General features: G+C 39.7%; 1 protein-coding gene across 4 annotated transcripts in view; it reads left to right on the top strand.

The window, feature by feature from the left end:
- Positions 1-15,951, top strand: part of cntnap5a (contactin associated protein family member 5a) — a 378,624-nt gene that overhangs the window by 348,345 nt on the left and 14,328 nt on the right. For 3 of the 4 annotated variants that reach the window (XM_012878430.3, XM_036138728.1, XM_036138729.1), the window contains 4 exons: positions 841-974; positions 9,275-9,362; positions 9,550-9,750; positions 12,050-12,118. In XM_012878430.3, the coding sequence (XP_012733884.3) occupies positions 841-974; positions 9,275-9,362; positions 9,550-9,750; positions 12,050-12,118 (492 nt within the window). Of the gene's footprint in view, positions 1-840; positions 975-9,274; positions 9,363-9,549; positions 9,751-12,049; positions 12,119-15,951 lie in introns of those variants that run through there. The other variant, XR_004931318.1, reaches the window with a different exon arrangement.

Below are 15,951 nucleotides of genomic sequence, written 5' to 3'. Positions count from 1 at the left end.
AAAGGGAAACAACTGTAATAAAAGAAATAGTATTAATTAAAACAAACATAATGAGTTAAACTGATTAGCCTTTACTGGAACCAGTAATGTATTCAGTCCTGAGTCAGGACAGTTCATCCCTTCTCCAAGCCCCTTTCTTGCATTTGCAGTTCATTCCAAGTTTTGATTACAGAAGGAATGCTTTAGATTTTATTGCTCTTATTATTGTTTTGAATAGTTCCTTTAACGGTGACATCTTCAGCATTTCACGCTAGTAGGCTCTAACTTTAAGCATAAGTTGGGTTTAACAAAGCTCATGCCAATAAACTCTTTTTCTTTACCAGAGGATAAATATAGTCAGAAGCACAAATAGAAACCCTACAAGTGGGATATCATCCAAATCAGCTGCTGTGGTCTTGATTTAAACAAAAGAATCTTAGAAATGTTCTTTAACGGACTAATCTCCTACAGGTGCAAAGGTTCATCCTGATGCCTCTATGATCAAAAATATCTTAACTTCATATTAACATATGGATTCTTTTTTGCACAATAGTTTGCAGTAGAATTACTTTATACTTTAAGGAATTTTTGAAAAAAGTTTAATTCCTTTCTTAAGTATTTTTAACAAACAGCAAATGCTTGTTCTTTGATTTCCAAAGAGTCTTTTGTAACAGCAAATTACGTTTTCTGCCTTATGTCACTTGTTTGAGAAAAGTGTTTGAGGTTCTAATTCTTTGAGGTTCACAAGAACCCATAGCAATTAACACACTGAGCACGGTGACAACAGTTATCACAACGTGCTAATGATTTCTGAAAAGATGTGACACATGTTTCTACGTGTTTTCTGGGCTTTTTGTCTAGGAAGCCTTCAGATCTGGTATCATCTTCAGACAGACAGAAGTCCTGACGTGTTCAGTCCTGTCCCTAGAAATCTGGCAGATGGGCGTCTTCATCGGATCAGAATCCATAGAGTTGGCAGAAACCTCTATGTGCAGGTGAGTAAATGGCAAATGATTTGTACTTAGAATATACAGTGCTGTACAAACTATTTGTCCCCTTTAAAGATTTATTTTTGCTTTTTTTCACACTTGAATGTTTAGGGTCATCAAACAAATTTCATTCCAAATTAATAGAACCTGATTAAATTTACTCAAGCTTCATCAGTCTGATATCGAAATTTAAACTATTAACCTCATTCAAAAGTTAATTTCTGGTTAATTTGAAACATTAACCTGTTTTTCAGGATGTCACAAATTAATGGAAAAAATAATAAATGGTTGCCTTGGTGACAGTAACTGCCATCTTCGATTTGTGACAGCTGGAAGGGAATCTTTTTTACATTACTGTGGGGATATTTTGGCCCACTCTTCTTTCAGATAATTGTTAATTCAGCCATGACACTGCAAGCACCATATTTTAGTGCAGTGATGATGTTCTTTTCTGAAATGCTGTGTTAGTTTCTTGCCAGATGTAGCTAATACACACGGGTACACACACCTTCCAAAAGTTCCACTTTTGTCTCTGCCGTCCATAGAATATTTCCCAGAAGCCTTGGGGTGCCAGCAAGTAGTCTTTTGGAATATGCAGTATCAGTGCTTGTGTTATTTTTACTCAGCATTGGTTTTGGGCCTTGGTACTTTGCCATTGGTGCCATTTTGCTTAGTCTCTCTGAGCTTAATTGAAGTCTTGCCTGTGGTTCTGTAGATGCTCCGGGATCTTTTCTGACCTCCCGGATGAGTCGTTCATGTGATCTTGAAGAACTTCTGGTAGAACCATGCACTCCTCGGAAAGTTCTCTATATTTTCCCCATGTGTGAGTTAATGGTCTCGCTGTTGTCTGCTGGAGTCTGGATGCTGGATTCCAGAGGGATAGATGTCACTTACCATGTTTACCTTCTGTTCTTGAATTTCTTAATATCAGTTCATGAAGCATTGCTTTCTGGGATCTTTTATCCTACTTCATGTTGCCAGACTCATCCGAGGTTTTATTAAATATAATTTCTTGATTCTACCTGTCAGGTGGAAATCAGTCTTGAGAAATTGACAAAACAAACATGCTCCTCACAAAATTAAACCAAGTAAAGAGGGCTGTTGTATTTCCAAGATATGTAAACTTATTTGATGATTTGAAACATGAAAGTGTGACAAAAACAAAAAAGTGAGGGAGAATATACTTATTTTCAGAGATGGAGTGCTGTAAAAATTCACATGGGACCATAATCACACAGTAGAAAGAAAATAATCCCTTATTCAGGTATGAAATTCTGAGAAAAATACTTAATCAAACCGACTTCACAAAGGAAACAGTAGAGCACAAACCGTAGTTAAGGCATGAATGGCTTCTCAGTTTTAATGCCTTTTATAAAAGTCATTCTTCCACTCTAGGCTGTTCAAGAAAGTTTAACGTTTGATTTTACTCCTACTCCACAGGCTGCCCACTGAATAAACGGCCCTGGGTTGGCTTTAGAATCTTAAAGAGGATTAACCTGGTTGTCTTATTCCTCACATCTGATTTCATCCAATGGGATGTGTTGGCTAAGTGGCTGCACATTTCTTGCAGATTGTTTTTTTATTCCCACAGGAGATTTTACTTCTCATTCTTTCCTCATTCTTTGAGCTCTCACAGTTCAAAGGAAATATTTCAATGACCATCACAAACCTTGTGGAAATTTTGATCAAGACAAGTTTAAAAAGATTATGACACATTACAAGAAATTCACAAATTTAGGCTTAAACTTTTCACAAAGTTTACAGTTCTTAAAGAGCAGATGTATCAGCTGCAGTTTTTTTTATAGTACAGTTCTCTTATGCTTTTTTGTTTTAAACACTGCTTCCCCCAACCCTGAACAGGATCAAGTGGGTATAGAAAATTGATGGATGGAGTTCTTTGAACAGAAGCCTATTCTGTCTTCTGTTGTTGTATGTTGAGTGAGCTTAGCAACAGATATGCAAGAGGATGCAGGTTTTTCAGACTCATCAAAAAGGTTTTTGGTTGCAGTCTCTCAATGTGTAACAGCCAAGAGTCTGTCAGTCTGAGTGTTGCACAGCAGCTTGCAGTAAAGGTGACAAAAGCTCTGTAGTACACATTCATAAGGGAGCTCAATTTGAGTTGAAGATTTTGTTATGATTTCTTTTTTTATTGGGCAATGCATTAAATGAGCATTAGCTTTATAATAGTGAGATTATAACCAGGTGACTCATTTCCATGCCACTGACTGGTTGGTGTCAATCATATAAAAATTAAGACAATAAGAATAGCAAGAAAAAATACTTATAAATAATGAACGAAAAAAAGATTTTCTGTAAACCTTGTTTGCTAAACATGCAAAACTTGGAAGAATACACATAGTCATTGAAATTGTATTCCAGGTCTAAGATGCAAAACAGGAAAAAAACAGCTTAAGCAAAACCACTTTGGTATTACACCGTCTCACTCAGAGCCTAGTCTCTTTCATTCACTGGTGTTATTGTTAGGGATGCTTAAAGGTATATAGCCACATTTTATGCTTAAAAAGACCAAAGACCATGATAAAATAAGGTTATATACACCGAGTGTCCATCCTGAAAGTCCATTTTGAGGCAAAATATAGCCCCACTACTGGTGCGATGAATAAATTCAAACAGACATGGCGCCATCTACCGGCAGTATGACAAAACTATCATAATGCTGGTTTGCTTATTTAATAAAACTGTAACATACAAACACTGGACCCAAGATTCTGGTCAGCTGATGGTTACGGACAAGTCTGAGAGAGGCTGGAATGGATCACTAACCTGGTGGTGGGATTCCAGAGCCTGGAGAACCGACTTAGAGGCTGGCGAGCAGTCCGGGGGCAGAGATCCGTCTGTGGTCCGGTCTTACGGGGCTGTAGCCGTAGAGCGGCTGCCAGGCAGGCAGTCCGTTCTGGGCTTTTCAGGGGCGTAATCCAGAGGGGTCTGGGTCCGATAACAGAAAGGCAGAGGTTCAGTGGCGATACAGACAGGGAGATCCGAGAGGAAGGTCCAGGTCCGGTCCAGGTCCGATAACTGACGGGCTCAGAGATATCACAAGGATCAGGCAGGTTATTGTACTCATAGGCAGACAGGGTCGGGAATACAGGCAGGCAGCACAGGTCGGGCAGTTGGCAGGTCCAAAGACAGATCAGGTTTCCAGGCGGTCAGGCAGGATCAGGCAGAACAGGTCGGGTAACAGACAGGCAGGCAGAATCAGAAACGCTGGAAAGTTCGTATCAGGTGGTTTGAGACAATCTGGCACTGGTGGCTGGACAGACAGCAGGTTATATGCAGGTGAGAACAGGTGGAACCAGTGAGAGGTGATTGCAGGCAGGGTGGAGTTGGGCAGGTGTGAGATCATCACAAAGACCGTGTTAAATAATGCAGGACCGAGCCTGACCCTCTGCAATGCCTCACAGTAAAGCGTCAGCTTGGTGTAATCGAAGACTACAGTGTATTTAATTAATACACACACGGTGTGTATTAATTAAATACACTGATCTACAGCAACTTTATTAGCCTCATATCAGAAAATGTACGCATGTCAATCAACTCTGCAGTCACATCAGAGCAATCGGCAGGTTTAGCATTCGCTTCAGTGAACATTAATGGTCATAATGTATTCCCAGCGACATTCCAGTCTTTTCCCTCGTGGAATCATAGATTTTTTTGCGTTTTTTTTTTTTTCCACCGGATCTTGGACCATTCTTCATTGTTCCGCTGGGAGATGATAATGGCCGTTAGCTGCTTCCTAGTTCCTTGCTGCGCATGCGCAGTACGTACTTCCTCTGTTAGTAGAAATAAACACGAAAGGCTTCATTTACTAATAAATTGAGCGAAAACAAAGCATAAAACACCAAAATAACAACTAATACACCTGCAGGACATGGCAATCGTTCATGAAAATGTTGTATGCAACCAGAGTGAGCTACTGATGTAGAAATAAAAAATAGGTCAAATAATGTCCACCTTTAAAGGTGAGGGGGAGCCTGACCATGGAGTATTTTATAAACCAATAAGGTGTCCATATAAAGCAGAATCTTCTTTCAATTGAACCTTTTTTAATACTGGATAATGATGGTGAGATCTAGTCTTTTGAATGTTGTTTTACAAGCTGAGATCTAGCTTGTTATAGAATATATGTGTTGTGTAGTTATTGAATCCAAATATATAGCTTTACCAACTACAGTCAGATTGTTCCTTTTCAAATTTGAAGTTGAACAAGGGAAGTTTAAACTTTTTATTCAATTCAGTTAAATGTTATTTATATAGCAACAATTCAGGCACAAAGTCAATGCGATTAACTTACTGACTTTGGTGAGTTACACTTTAAAGTGCAAAACCGAAGACTTTTGACCACAGTGAAATTATTTCCATAGGTTGGGTATTGGATCTTCGCACTGCGCATATTCTGTCACATTTTAGCTCCGGCTGTACCCGCTCCTGAGGAGGGATGGAAAAACAGCCCGGTAGGAAATATTTTTTTATCAAAATGCTCACAAAGTGGGCAGAGCCGAGTAGAGCCAAGCCAAGCGGAGTCCATGGAAAAAGGGCATAAAAGATCTGCTTCCCATCCCACTGTGAGAAGCTCTAAGAGCCACCAGTAAACCTGCAGTCTGAAAGCAAAGTTCTCCATTACAGTGGGAACATACGGAGCAATGAGATCGATTGCATTTTTATAATACTTTTGTTTGAAAGCGATATGCAAATCTGCTATTAGCGTTGCTAAATTGAAACACCAAATCAGCTGGTTTTGACTGGAACTGTCTCATCAGTTTACCTGAACCCAAAGCTAGAGGTGGGGCACCTAATTGCATAGACAGACAGAATGAGTGCAGCTGGGATTTAAACTCATCACTATGAGGAATTCTCTTGTTTGCCTAAGGCTAAAGATAATGCTAGCATTAAATTAAGACAGATTTACCCATGCCAAAGTAAACTCATCAGCTCACAGCAAAACCATAGAAAATTTGGAAATCAGCAAAGATTGCTGTTATCTCCCACAGGTTTTCTTTAAGCATATCTGTGGTGCCTCATTTTGGATCAGTTCTATAACCTTGCTGCTACAGCCTGATCGAAGGATTCCTGAGATCATGGCTGACCCAGAGAGTGCACACACATTTATCCTAAATTATTCATTCATCAGTTTATCATTGATTGTTGAAGGAATTTCCTTCATAGCAATTATCAACATTGTTTTACCACCCAACCCCAAGACAAGTACTTTGCAGCCAGATGACAAGATAAGCCACTGAAGGTCAGCTAAAGGTTTCCAATGGGTGTCATGTTGCTTTGTAACCGCATTTTCCTGTGACCTTTACTAAGTGGTTTTAGTGGCCTGATGCCCAGATGTTGTAAGAATACCGAATGTAGAAACAGTTCCTGACATTTCCCTTATTTCCCTTTTACTTTGCTGATGGAACTTAATGGAAATGGGTAAAACAATAGCTTTATTTTAAGCCAAGTAAAATAAATAAGTGATGGACTAAAAAAATTATTTAACAGTCTGTCATCTTGTCACAGATATTATTTTGTTTAAAACATTTTAGATGTCTTCATAACTTTAAATTAATAATAATAAGTATTAATAATTTAATCATTATTATCTTTATTTGTCATTGCAACATTTATTCCATTGAAGTTCATCCTCTGCATTTAACCCATCCCTCAGGGAGCAGCGGACAGCCCCAGATTGTTCTTCAGTTGTCACATAGTGGCAAACGGTCTTGCTCAGGGACCCAGATTGGGTCTGTGAGATAGGAATCCAGAACCTCGCAGCCTTCTCCAGGACAAAAGCACCTTCTAACAACTAGACCACCACTCTCCCCCTTTTTTAAGATATAATCATTTAAATATGAAAGGGGTCTAGTCATGTTCCATGACTTTACAAATTTCTGCACCAATATCTTGCTCTAGTTGCACCCAAGTTTTTTTTCGGATTAAATTATCACAGACAGTTGGCTTATAATATTTTATTTGTGTTTTGCACGTTGTGTTTTCACTATTTGTTAGTAAACAAAAAGGTTTTGTGCATATTTACCATAACAAGACCACGTGACCAGAGGTATAATATTGTGCATGTGTGCAATGAGTAAACAAGGAGAAGCAATAGAGCCGAGGGAGTCAGCAAAATCCAGTGGAGGTGTGAAAATAAAAAGTAAGTCTGACCGTTTAGACCGGGTTGGTCTTCCACCAAGTTGTCTCTTTAATGCGAGGCATAGCAAAACTGGCTCCTTCAGATGGCCTCAGTTGTGGCCATATACTGATAGCTCCACGGTACTGCCAGCAGATGGTACAGCAATGTTTATCTGCTGAACGCATTTGGTATGAATTCAGGCTCAAAAAGGACTAAGTAAACACTATCAGGACCAATGGTTGCAGCATATTTTTTTATTCGAAGATTAATATGTTTTTTGTTTTCTTTTGATGGTCAAAATACTTGACTAGGCCACTTTAAAGTATTCATACCCCTGAACTTTATTGTGGATAAGGTTGTGGAGACATTTAAAGCAGGGTTAGATTCTGATCCATTATCTTTGGACATGTCATGGACCATACGTCATCTAAAAACTACAGATCTACAGAGACATGGCTGCCTACATAAGCTGACAGGCCAGGCAAGGAGGGCACAGTAACTCTGGGGGAGCTGCAGAGATCCACAGCTCAGGTGGGAGAATTTGTCAACGGGATAATTTGAGTTATCTGGCCTTCATGGTAGAGTGGCAAGAAGAAAGCAGTTGCAAGATTTGGAAACTGATGTCCAAAGACACTCCTTTTTAAGGTTGCTGGTGTGTATTCCTGCAGTCAGTGGGCGAACGGATGAGTACACTCTGTCATTTTCTCATTAAAAATAAACATGGTTGAAACAGTGTATTTTAGTTTATAAAACCTGCTGGAAGGCATCAGGGCAGTCTACAATTTCCTCATGCGGTGCAACTATTTGACATAATGCCTAAAAATGACAATCTTTCTAAGACCTTAATACAAATACGTTTTATTGACTTTATGTGTTTTAGATGTACTTTGGCAGTTAAGAATTTCTTATATAACCGACCAAGGTTCAAGGAACACAAGTGTGAAAGTGTTAATTTTTGAAGTAGAACATTTGTCTTTTGATGATGGGAAGACATGCAGTTAAAACCAAAAATGTACACACACTATAAAAAAGTCATGATCTGAAATTAAGTCAGACAAAACCTTTTCTTTCTCAGATCAGTTAGGACTGCCAGAATTATTTCTGTTTGCTAAATGCCACAAGGATTACATAGGAAATATATCATTCTTATTTCTTTCTTCACATAAAGAAGTTTTCGCACATTAAAAATAACAAACCCATAGAAATCAGGCAAGATATCAGGAGAACTTTGAACCACCACAAGTCAGTTTGGACAGATTCAGGATGTCTGAAGGTGCTGCCTTGCATGTACCAAGTATGGCAATATCTGGTTTAAATCATATCAAGGTAAAAAATTATCCAAGCCAAAATGTCCTGTTCTGTGCTTCACTTAGAACTCAGAGACATTTGTAATGTAATTTGCAAATAAAGGGTTCTCTAAGTATTAGTAAATCATTGCCGATAGCTTTGATTTAGTTTCTGTAATTCTTTGGCTCATCCAGTCAATGTTTACCTTCTTGCAGATGGAGCTCTGCTGATTTCCACTCTCACTGTCTATTGCTCTGTGGAGTTTCTAGCTGATATATTTGCTTTTCAGAGCCAGGCTGCTCCTTAATGTTTAATTCCCATGAAAGCAAGGAAGGTGGACCCAGATTTTTCACAAATGGCTTCTGTGTTTTGATCAGCATTTTGATAATAAACGATTAAATCTTTTGAGATTGTATTACCATTTTAAGAGGTAGACTTACTCTTTACCATGAATATGCAGCATAATAGGGATAGTAATCACAGGACAAACTGTTCTACAGTATTTACCATGTCTGTCTATTTCTGTAAAACTCAGACATTAGATACAAAAGGACTTAGACCAAGCTTGCAGCCCTCTGAAAACTGGTTTTCTTTGTAAAGAACCCTGGTGTGTTGACAGCAGTGGACAGAAAATCCTGCAGTGTTTCATTCCACATCATTGTGTTAAGTATTGCATCTGAGTCAGCATGGCAGAGCAGAGAAGAGAGGTCAAAATCGCTTCGTGCACTCAGCCGTCGGCAGAGAAGGTTTTATGTGAAGCTGCAGAGAACACAAATATCAATCTATAAAATATTATAGTGAGCTGCTGATGCTGCAGCTGTTAGCTCGGTTTACATTTCGTGTAATTGCCTTGTTATTTGATTTCTCTCCACTCAACCAGATCGACCAGGACATCCACAGAAAGTACACACTGTCATCTGATGCAGAGCTGATCTTAATCAGATCCTTGACACTGGGCAAAGTCATCAGTAAGTCCTCCAATCTAAGGAAAGTGCTGAGAAACCGCACACTGTACTACTTATGATGCTACCATTCATCATTTCTTGTCACCATTCCTTTGTCATTCCTGATGGTATTTAATCAAAAATTAATGTGATTCACAGAAATGAATCATACAGCAGTTTGTCTTTTCCCCTCTAAACCCTGTCTCTGCAGGAATGGAGAGCTTTGATGAAGAGGTGGTGAAAGCCGCATCCAAAGGTTTCGTTGGCTGTCTCTCCTCGGTGCAGTTCAACCATGTTGCTCCACTCAAGGCGGCACTGACCAATCGGGGGAGCTCCCTGATCACTATTCGTGGTCCTTTGGTACAATCTAACTGTGGAGCTTTGGCTGAGTCCACCTCACACATTCTGCAAGGTAAGACATGCAGACACAGACAAACACACAGAGACACTCGCAATAGAAATAACAGTAAAAGCAAAATTGTTTCACTTCTTAGCATTCCCTAAATCAGAGGTTGTCAAATTCATTGAATGTGAGCCTCCCTTTGGAATAGGTAAAGATAACCACGCCCCCCCCCCCCCCAACCACAAACCTACCCCACACAGGTCCCCTCAGTAAATGCATCTTTATTTTGTGTTCCTGGAATACTGTGTTTCAAAAACAACTGATAGCCCAACACATGTTTTTTTATTGCATTTCTTTTAACAATGGATTTAACAGACGTCAACACGTTCCATATTCCGATCTACTTTTTAGGCTAATTATACACAATTTAGACCTGTTGCTATTTTAACAACCAATCATTTTATTAGATCTTATCTCTCATCTGATGTATTTATGATGTTTGGCACTTTGTTTTACCTCGTGTTAAAGTGCTCTTTAAATAATGATGACAATGATGATGATTATGATCATAATAAACTTTTGCATCACCTCCCAGAAGCTGGAAAGAAAAGAGACAAAAACATTTTTCACACCTCACTTAATCACTCTAATATTTAAGTCTAAATATTTTAGCCTAAACATTTTAGGCTAAAATATGAAACTTTTAATTAGTTTTTTTCTTCAATCCCATGGTGATGTTTATTAATTTCTACCAAAGGCTGCAGCATTTTCATTTAATCCATCTGAATGCAGTATTTGCAAGCCATACTCTGATTGGATGGGGGAAAAAAAACAACCTGTCTGTGATTGGCTGGTGGAGTGGACAGTTTTTGAAGTCACAAGCAAAGGAACAGCTGAGCGAGCGCACAGGAGGAAGGAGCTGGTGAGCGTGAGCAAAGTATCGCGCGAGCAGAGATGGAACTGAGCGCGAGGACAGCGGGTTGAGAAGAGTTTTTCAGACCGTGCCAGACCGGTTTTGAGCGTTGAGAGTTGTCTCACTGCACGCTTGGATTGGTTCCTGCGCGCTCAAACAGAAGGCACGAATATCGTTACATCGTTTCACAGAGTTGAGCGGCAGCGCTGTCTTCTTCTCTGTCTTCATGCGCCTCCCCTGTGACTCTTTGGCGCCCCCCAGGGGAGGCGCGCCTGACCCATAGAAAACTCCTGGTATAGAGGATGAGAAACAATAGTCCGTGGGCCAGAATCTGTAGGACGTCTCCTTAAGAAGTTTCCTATGAACTGTCAGGGGGCAACTTTCTTCCACCGGGAAAAGTTGCTACACATAGCAGTGATCTCAAAACACCAATGTTCCCACATTTTCACTTGCACATTAATAAGTTATAGCCGATAAAAAATCTAAACTGTTGCGCTCCGGTCCAAGAGGTCACGTGATTAATTTTTTTTCTGCTCAGCCAATCAGATCGCTGTATTGTCTGCTGAGCGAGTTCAACAAGTTCATCATGGCTGCGCCCATAAAGGGTTGGAAACATTTGTTTCCAGACGAAGAAAGCCCAATAATAGCATTTTCTGGCGCCAGCTGGCTGAGATCTTGATGGCAAGGAAAAAGAAGTAGCCCAGACCGTCCATCATTCATTTTCTAACACGCTTATCCCTGCTGGGTTCGTGAGGGGTGCTGGTGCCCATCTCCAGCTGTCAATGGGCGAGAAGCGGGGTACAACCTGGACAAGTTGGCAGTCCATCGCAGGGCAGAAATAGTCCAGACTTTTGCCAAATTTACTGTAATATCACCAAGACCTGCTGCGCTAAATCTTTTAAGTGCAGCATTGTGTCTAGCTTGAATATCGGGTTCTATGTCCCACTGAAGTATTAGTAAAAATCTATTGTACGTGTGATAATGTTGCAAGGTCATAAGCCAATAACTGGTAATTGACTCAAGCCCCACCCGCCTGCTTCTGAACAATGGATTTGAGTATGGAAAAGACACCTGCAAGCTTGAAATGTGGCATGAACATCTATCTGGAAATATGCCATTTCTTCAAATAAATAAATAATCAAATATATATATATATATATATATATATATATATATATATATATATATATATATATATATATATATATATATAGTAGTGACTATGGAATTGTATGCATATATGCTATGATATACCTAATGTCAAGGTAAGTATTCTAACAAATGCTAAAAAAGTGGTTTTACTGACTGTAAAAACCTAAATTAATTATGTTGAAATTGATTCATTTTAAACTTGTTTAAACAGTAATTGAGAAAGAAAAAGAAACTCTCAGTTGACACCTTCACTCTCTTTATAACAATAATGAATGAATCTGTTCCTCATTTGTGCTTCTTCAGATCAAGCTGCAAATGAAGATAAGGAGCAGCGCGACAGCAACGCCCAGAAGGATTTGGCTGTAATAGCAGGTCTGTTTTCCCTCCTTTCTGCAGCTTTTCTTCTTGTGGTTAATTGAAAATGAGCCCCAGCTGTTTGTTTGTTATTCCCCTAATTTTTCTACAGTCCTAATGCTCCTTTCTCATCTCCTGATAACTCTGCTCCAGCTCAATTTCAGTCCGGCTGCTTACAGTGTTTTGTTTCTTGGTGTAATGTCTGCTTTGTGATTAGGATTTTATTTTATTTTTTCCGTTTTAATAAAACCGGTCAGACAAACACGTTAGATCTAAATGTGACCACAGTCACTCTGAGCTGATGAAGGGGAGCCCAGAAAAGGCTTATTGGGACATGATGTCATCACGGAAGTATTCAAAACAAACCCAAGTGGAACTTTATTTTTGCCTCTGACACCCTGAGAGGAAGCTTGTTTGGTTTAGATGAAAGCTGTAGTTCGTCATCTGCCATATATTCAATGGGAAGATGGAATTGGCAGCAATTCAGTGCAGTCAGTCAGGCTGAACAAAAAGAAAGGCTGCAGTAAAATAAAGTAATTTTTCCCACTTCTTTACATCTCAGCTATTTAACACATCACACAGCAGTGACTATCTGTAGCCAAACACTATTATTCAGATCTAATTTTATTGTTGAACAAATCCAAAATTCAGATTAAACCCAAACTACTAGTGCATCAAGACCAGGAAGAAAAGAAAAAACATTAAGCAATGCCAAAAGAACATACTAACAAAAACAGTTTAGCGTCTATAAATGAATGGTTCGATTCAGCTGCAATTTAGTCCACATGACTGAGGTATGTCAATGATTTGGCCGTTGCTAGCACTCAAGAAGAAAAATGTGTTCTTTAGCTTAAAGGTACAGAACCACATTAAATGCTTAAAAAAACGTTTGATCGTGATAAAATAGGGTTATATACACCCAGCCACGATCCTGATAATGTTTTGATGATCCTTTTTGTGGATAAAAATAGCCCCTCTTACCAGGCGAGATATAAACAGACGTGGTGCCATCTAGCAAAAGTATCTCAGAACTATGATAATGCCGGTTTGCTTAATTAATAGATCAAAATTAAATTATGTCGGACCGAGCCTCACCCTCTGCAATGCCTAGCAGTAATGAGGCAGCTTGGCATGATCAACAAAAAAACATTATTAATTAAATACACAAATCTACAGCATCTTTAATAGCCTTATATTAGAAAATGTATGCATGTCAATCAACTCTGCGGTTACATCAGAGTAATAATAGCCGACTTTACCTTTAACTACTGTTAGAAAATGTGGCAGACTACCAATGTAATCAAAGTCAGTATCTAATTTAAGATTTCTTAGTGATGCAAAACTAAAAGACTGACTTTTGACTGTTTGCTGGTCAGTCTTACCTCTAAATAAATGCCTTTATAGACAACAAACCTACACATTTTTAGGGAGTCTGGACAGCATTTGATCATATATAAAATCTTTTAAATCTATGAACATAAACTATATTCTATTTGTGAAAACAAACAAATAGAATTTCCCACATCAGTGCCCATATTAACAAAGAATCCTAAGACTAAAAGTAACTCTTAGTGACATAATTTCAAGAAAATAGGATTTCCCAAATCTTAAGATTTTTTTTTTTAAGTTTAGATCAGTACGATTAATGTAATTCACACATCTTAAGCCTTAAGAGAGCTCCTAAAGTGAAAAACTGTTAGGAGTTCCCTGCTTAAGAGTGTCTTAAGCAGGGAAGATAGTGGAAACAGAGAGAGCTGATTGACTGATCCACCACCCAAACAATGGAGGAAATGAGAACCTAAACGATTTTCATAATCATACAATTATGTAGATAAGATAAATATTATCATTCCCAAAAGGGGAATATAATTAGTTTCAGCGGCTGGACAGGTTTAAGGTGCAACTCTAGTAACTAATTGAGAATAAATAACAGGAAAAGTCATAAATAATCACAAATAAAAAGTGGAAAAATGTAAAAAGATAATTTTTAATCATTTATAATTTTTTTATAACTTTTTATTTTTATTAATGGAACATTCTCTGGCCACGGACCTCTTCACATTACATTTGTTCCATAATGGAAACCCATTTCAGTCTCTGAGTCCATTCAATTATAGATGGGGGTTCTGTTTTCTTCCAGTTCACTGTTATCATTTTCTTAGTAATTAAGAAAAGAATCCCAAAGATGTACAACCTTTCTGAGTGATATCCTTCATTATGTATCCTTCCTAGCAAAACCCCAACCGAGCCCAGTATTATTGTCATTTCTAAAATAAAAAATCAATTTCTTCTTTGATTTTGTCCCAGAATGTCTTTATTACTGAGCAATCCAAGATTCTGCATGAGTGAATTGAACTGAACTTCTTTATTTTTTATTTGTCCCCCGTGGGGGAAATTTAATTTCAGTACAGCCCATCAAGAGAAAGACTTGCATGGGTAGAAAGGAGACTGCAACCACAGCCTTCTTGTAGAGTGCAGAAAGGAATACATTAGGATGGTGGGGGGCAGTGTGCATTAGTTACACTGCCTCAGACAATTTGATCAATGCAGGGAAAAACCCTCAGCACAAAAAAGCAAACAAACAACATCATGACCAGACATATTACAGGTGGGAGGGTTTTCGGGTGGGGAGCATCCAAGTCCAGTACCCCAAGTGACCAGCGCTTACGCACACATCCAACCTAGGCTCATATCCCAGGGGGGGAGAAACATCAGACACAGCGACTACGGTGAGTCACAGGGGTGTGTATTTATTACCATGTTTGTGTGTGTGTGCGCATGTGTGTGCGTGTCATGATGGACCTATGACTCTCCAGCCGTCCCCCCTCCTGTCACAGTCTTAGATGGTCTGTTATCAGCAGTTAAAGAAGAGCCCTGTTCGTGTTCACTGGTGTCATGGGTGGATTCGGGCGGGGGTAGAGTGTGTTGTTTGCAAAACATACAGGAAAATTTGAGATAGCCAGCTCCAAGGCTAGCCACCAGGGTGCCGGATTCAATAACAAGGAGATTGTTTTTGTGTCAATGACTGTGGAATTTGTGGCAGCCTTCAAGTCTGTGCTGGTCCGTCTTCATGGCAATTCCCAAAAAGCCAAATGTATTTGACTTTCTGCTGTAAATCGAACTAGAAACTTTCCAGAGGTCTTTCCATTCCACCATACAGTTCAGACCAAAGATAGGAGTTTGGGTCGGTGGCAGAACTCTGTGAAGTATGATCTCTGGAGGCTTTCCTCAGAGCAACTCAGAGGACCCCCTGGCGTAACAGACTTTCTGGGGGATGTCCTTGACGGAACAGAACTCCATCAGTGCTGATGGAGCAGAGTTCTTGGTGATCAATGCCGGTTAATGCTAAAGGAGCAGAGTTCTTTGTGGCTGTCGGTGATGAAGCACGGTGCTTGGACCAACGAGTGACCCGTTCTGAACCTGGAGCTGAGCATCTGATGTGACCTGAAGCTTGGTGTCTTATGTGTCCTGAAGCTTGGGATCTGACATGTCCTGAAGCCTGGGGTCTGACGTAACCTGAAGCTTGGTGCCTAGGGATCCCCACAGCAGGCCTTGCAACACCTCAGAAAGCAGGATGTCATTCAGAAGCGTAGGAAATGGCATCCCTCTCACCAGCTCAAGTAGCAGGAGGCCTTGCAGCAACTTCAGGACATTATAATAATCGTAGGGCCCTGGATGGTTGACGTCTCGGCGAGGCCCTGGATGCGAGGCATGTTGCGAGGCCCTGGATGCGCGGCATCTCATCGATGCCCTGGATGCACGGTGTCTCAACAAGGCCCTTGAATCGACGAACCTCGGCAACAACGGTTGAGCCCATTTGAGCACCCTCGTTGACCATTTTAGGGACGAAG

This window comes from Fundulus heteroclitus, chromosome 7 (assembly GCF_011125445.2).
Source record: "Fundulus heteroclitus isolate FHET01 chromosome 7, MU-UCD_Fhet_4.1, whole genome shotgun sequence".
Lineage (NCBI taxonomy): Eukaryota > Metazoa > Chordata > Actinopteri > Cyprinodontiformes > Fundulidae > Fundulus > Fundulus heteroclitus.
This window is presented reverse-complemented; position numbering and strand designations above follow the sequence as displayed.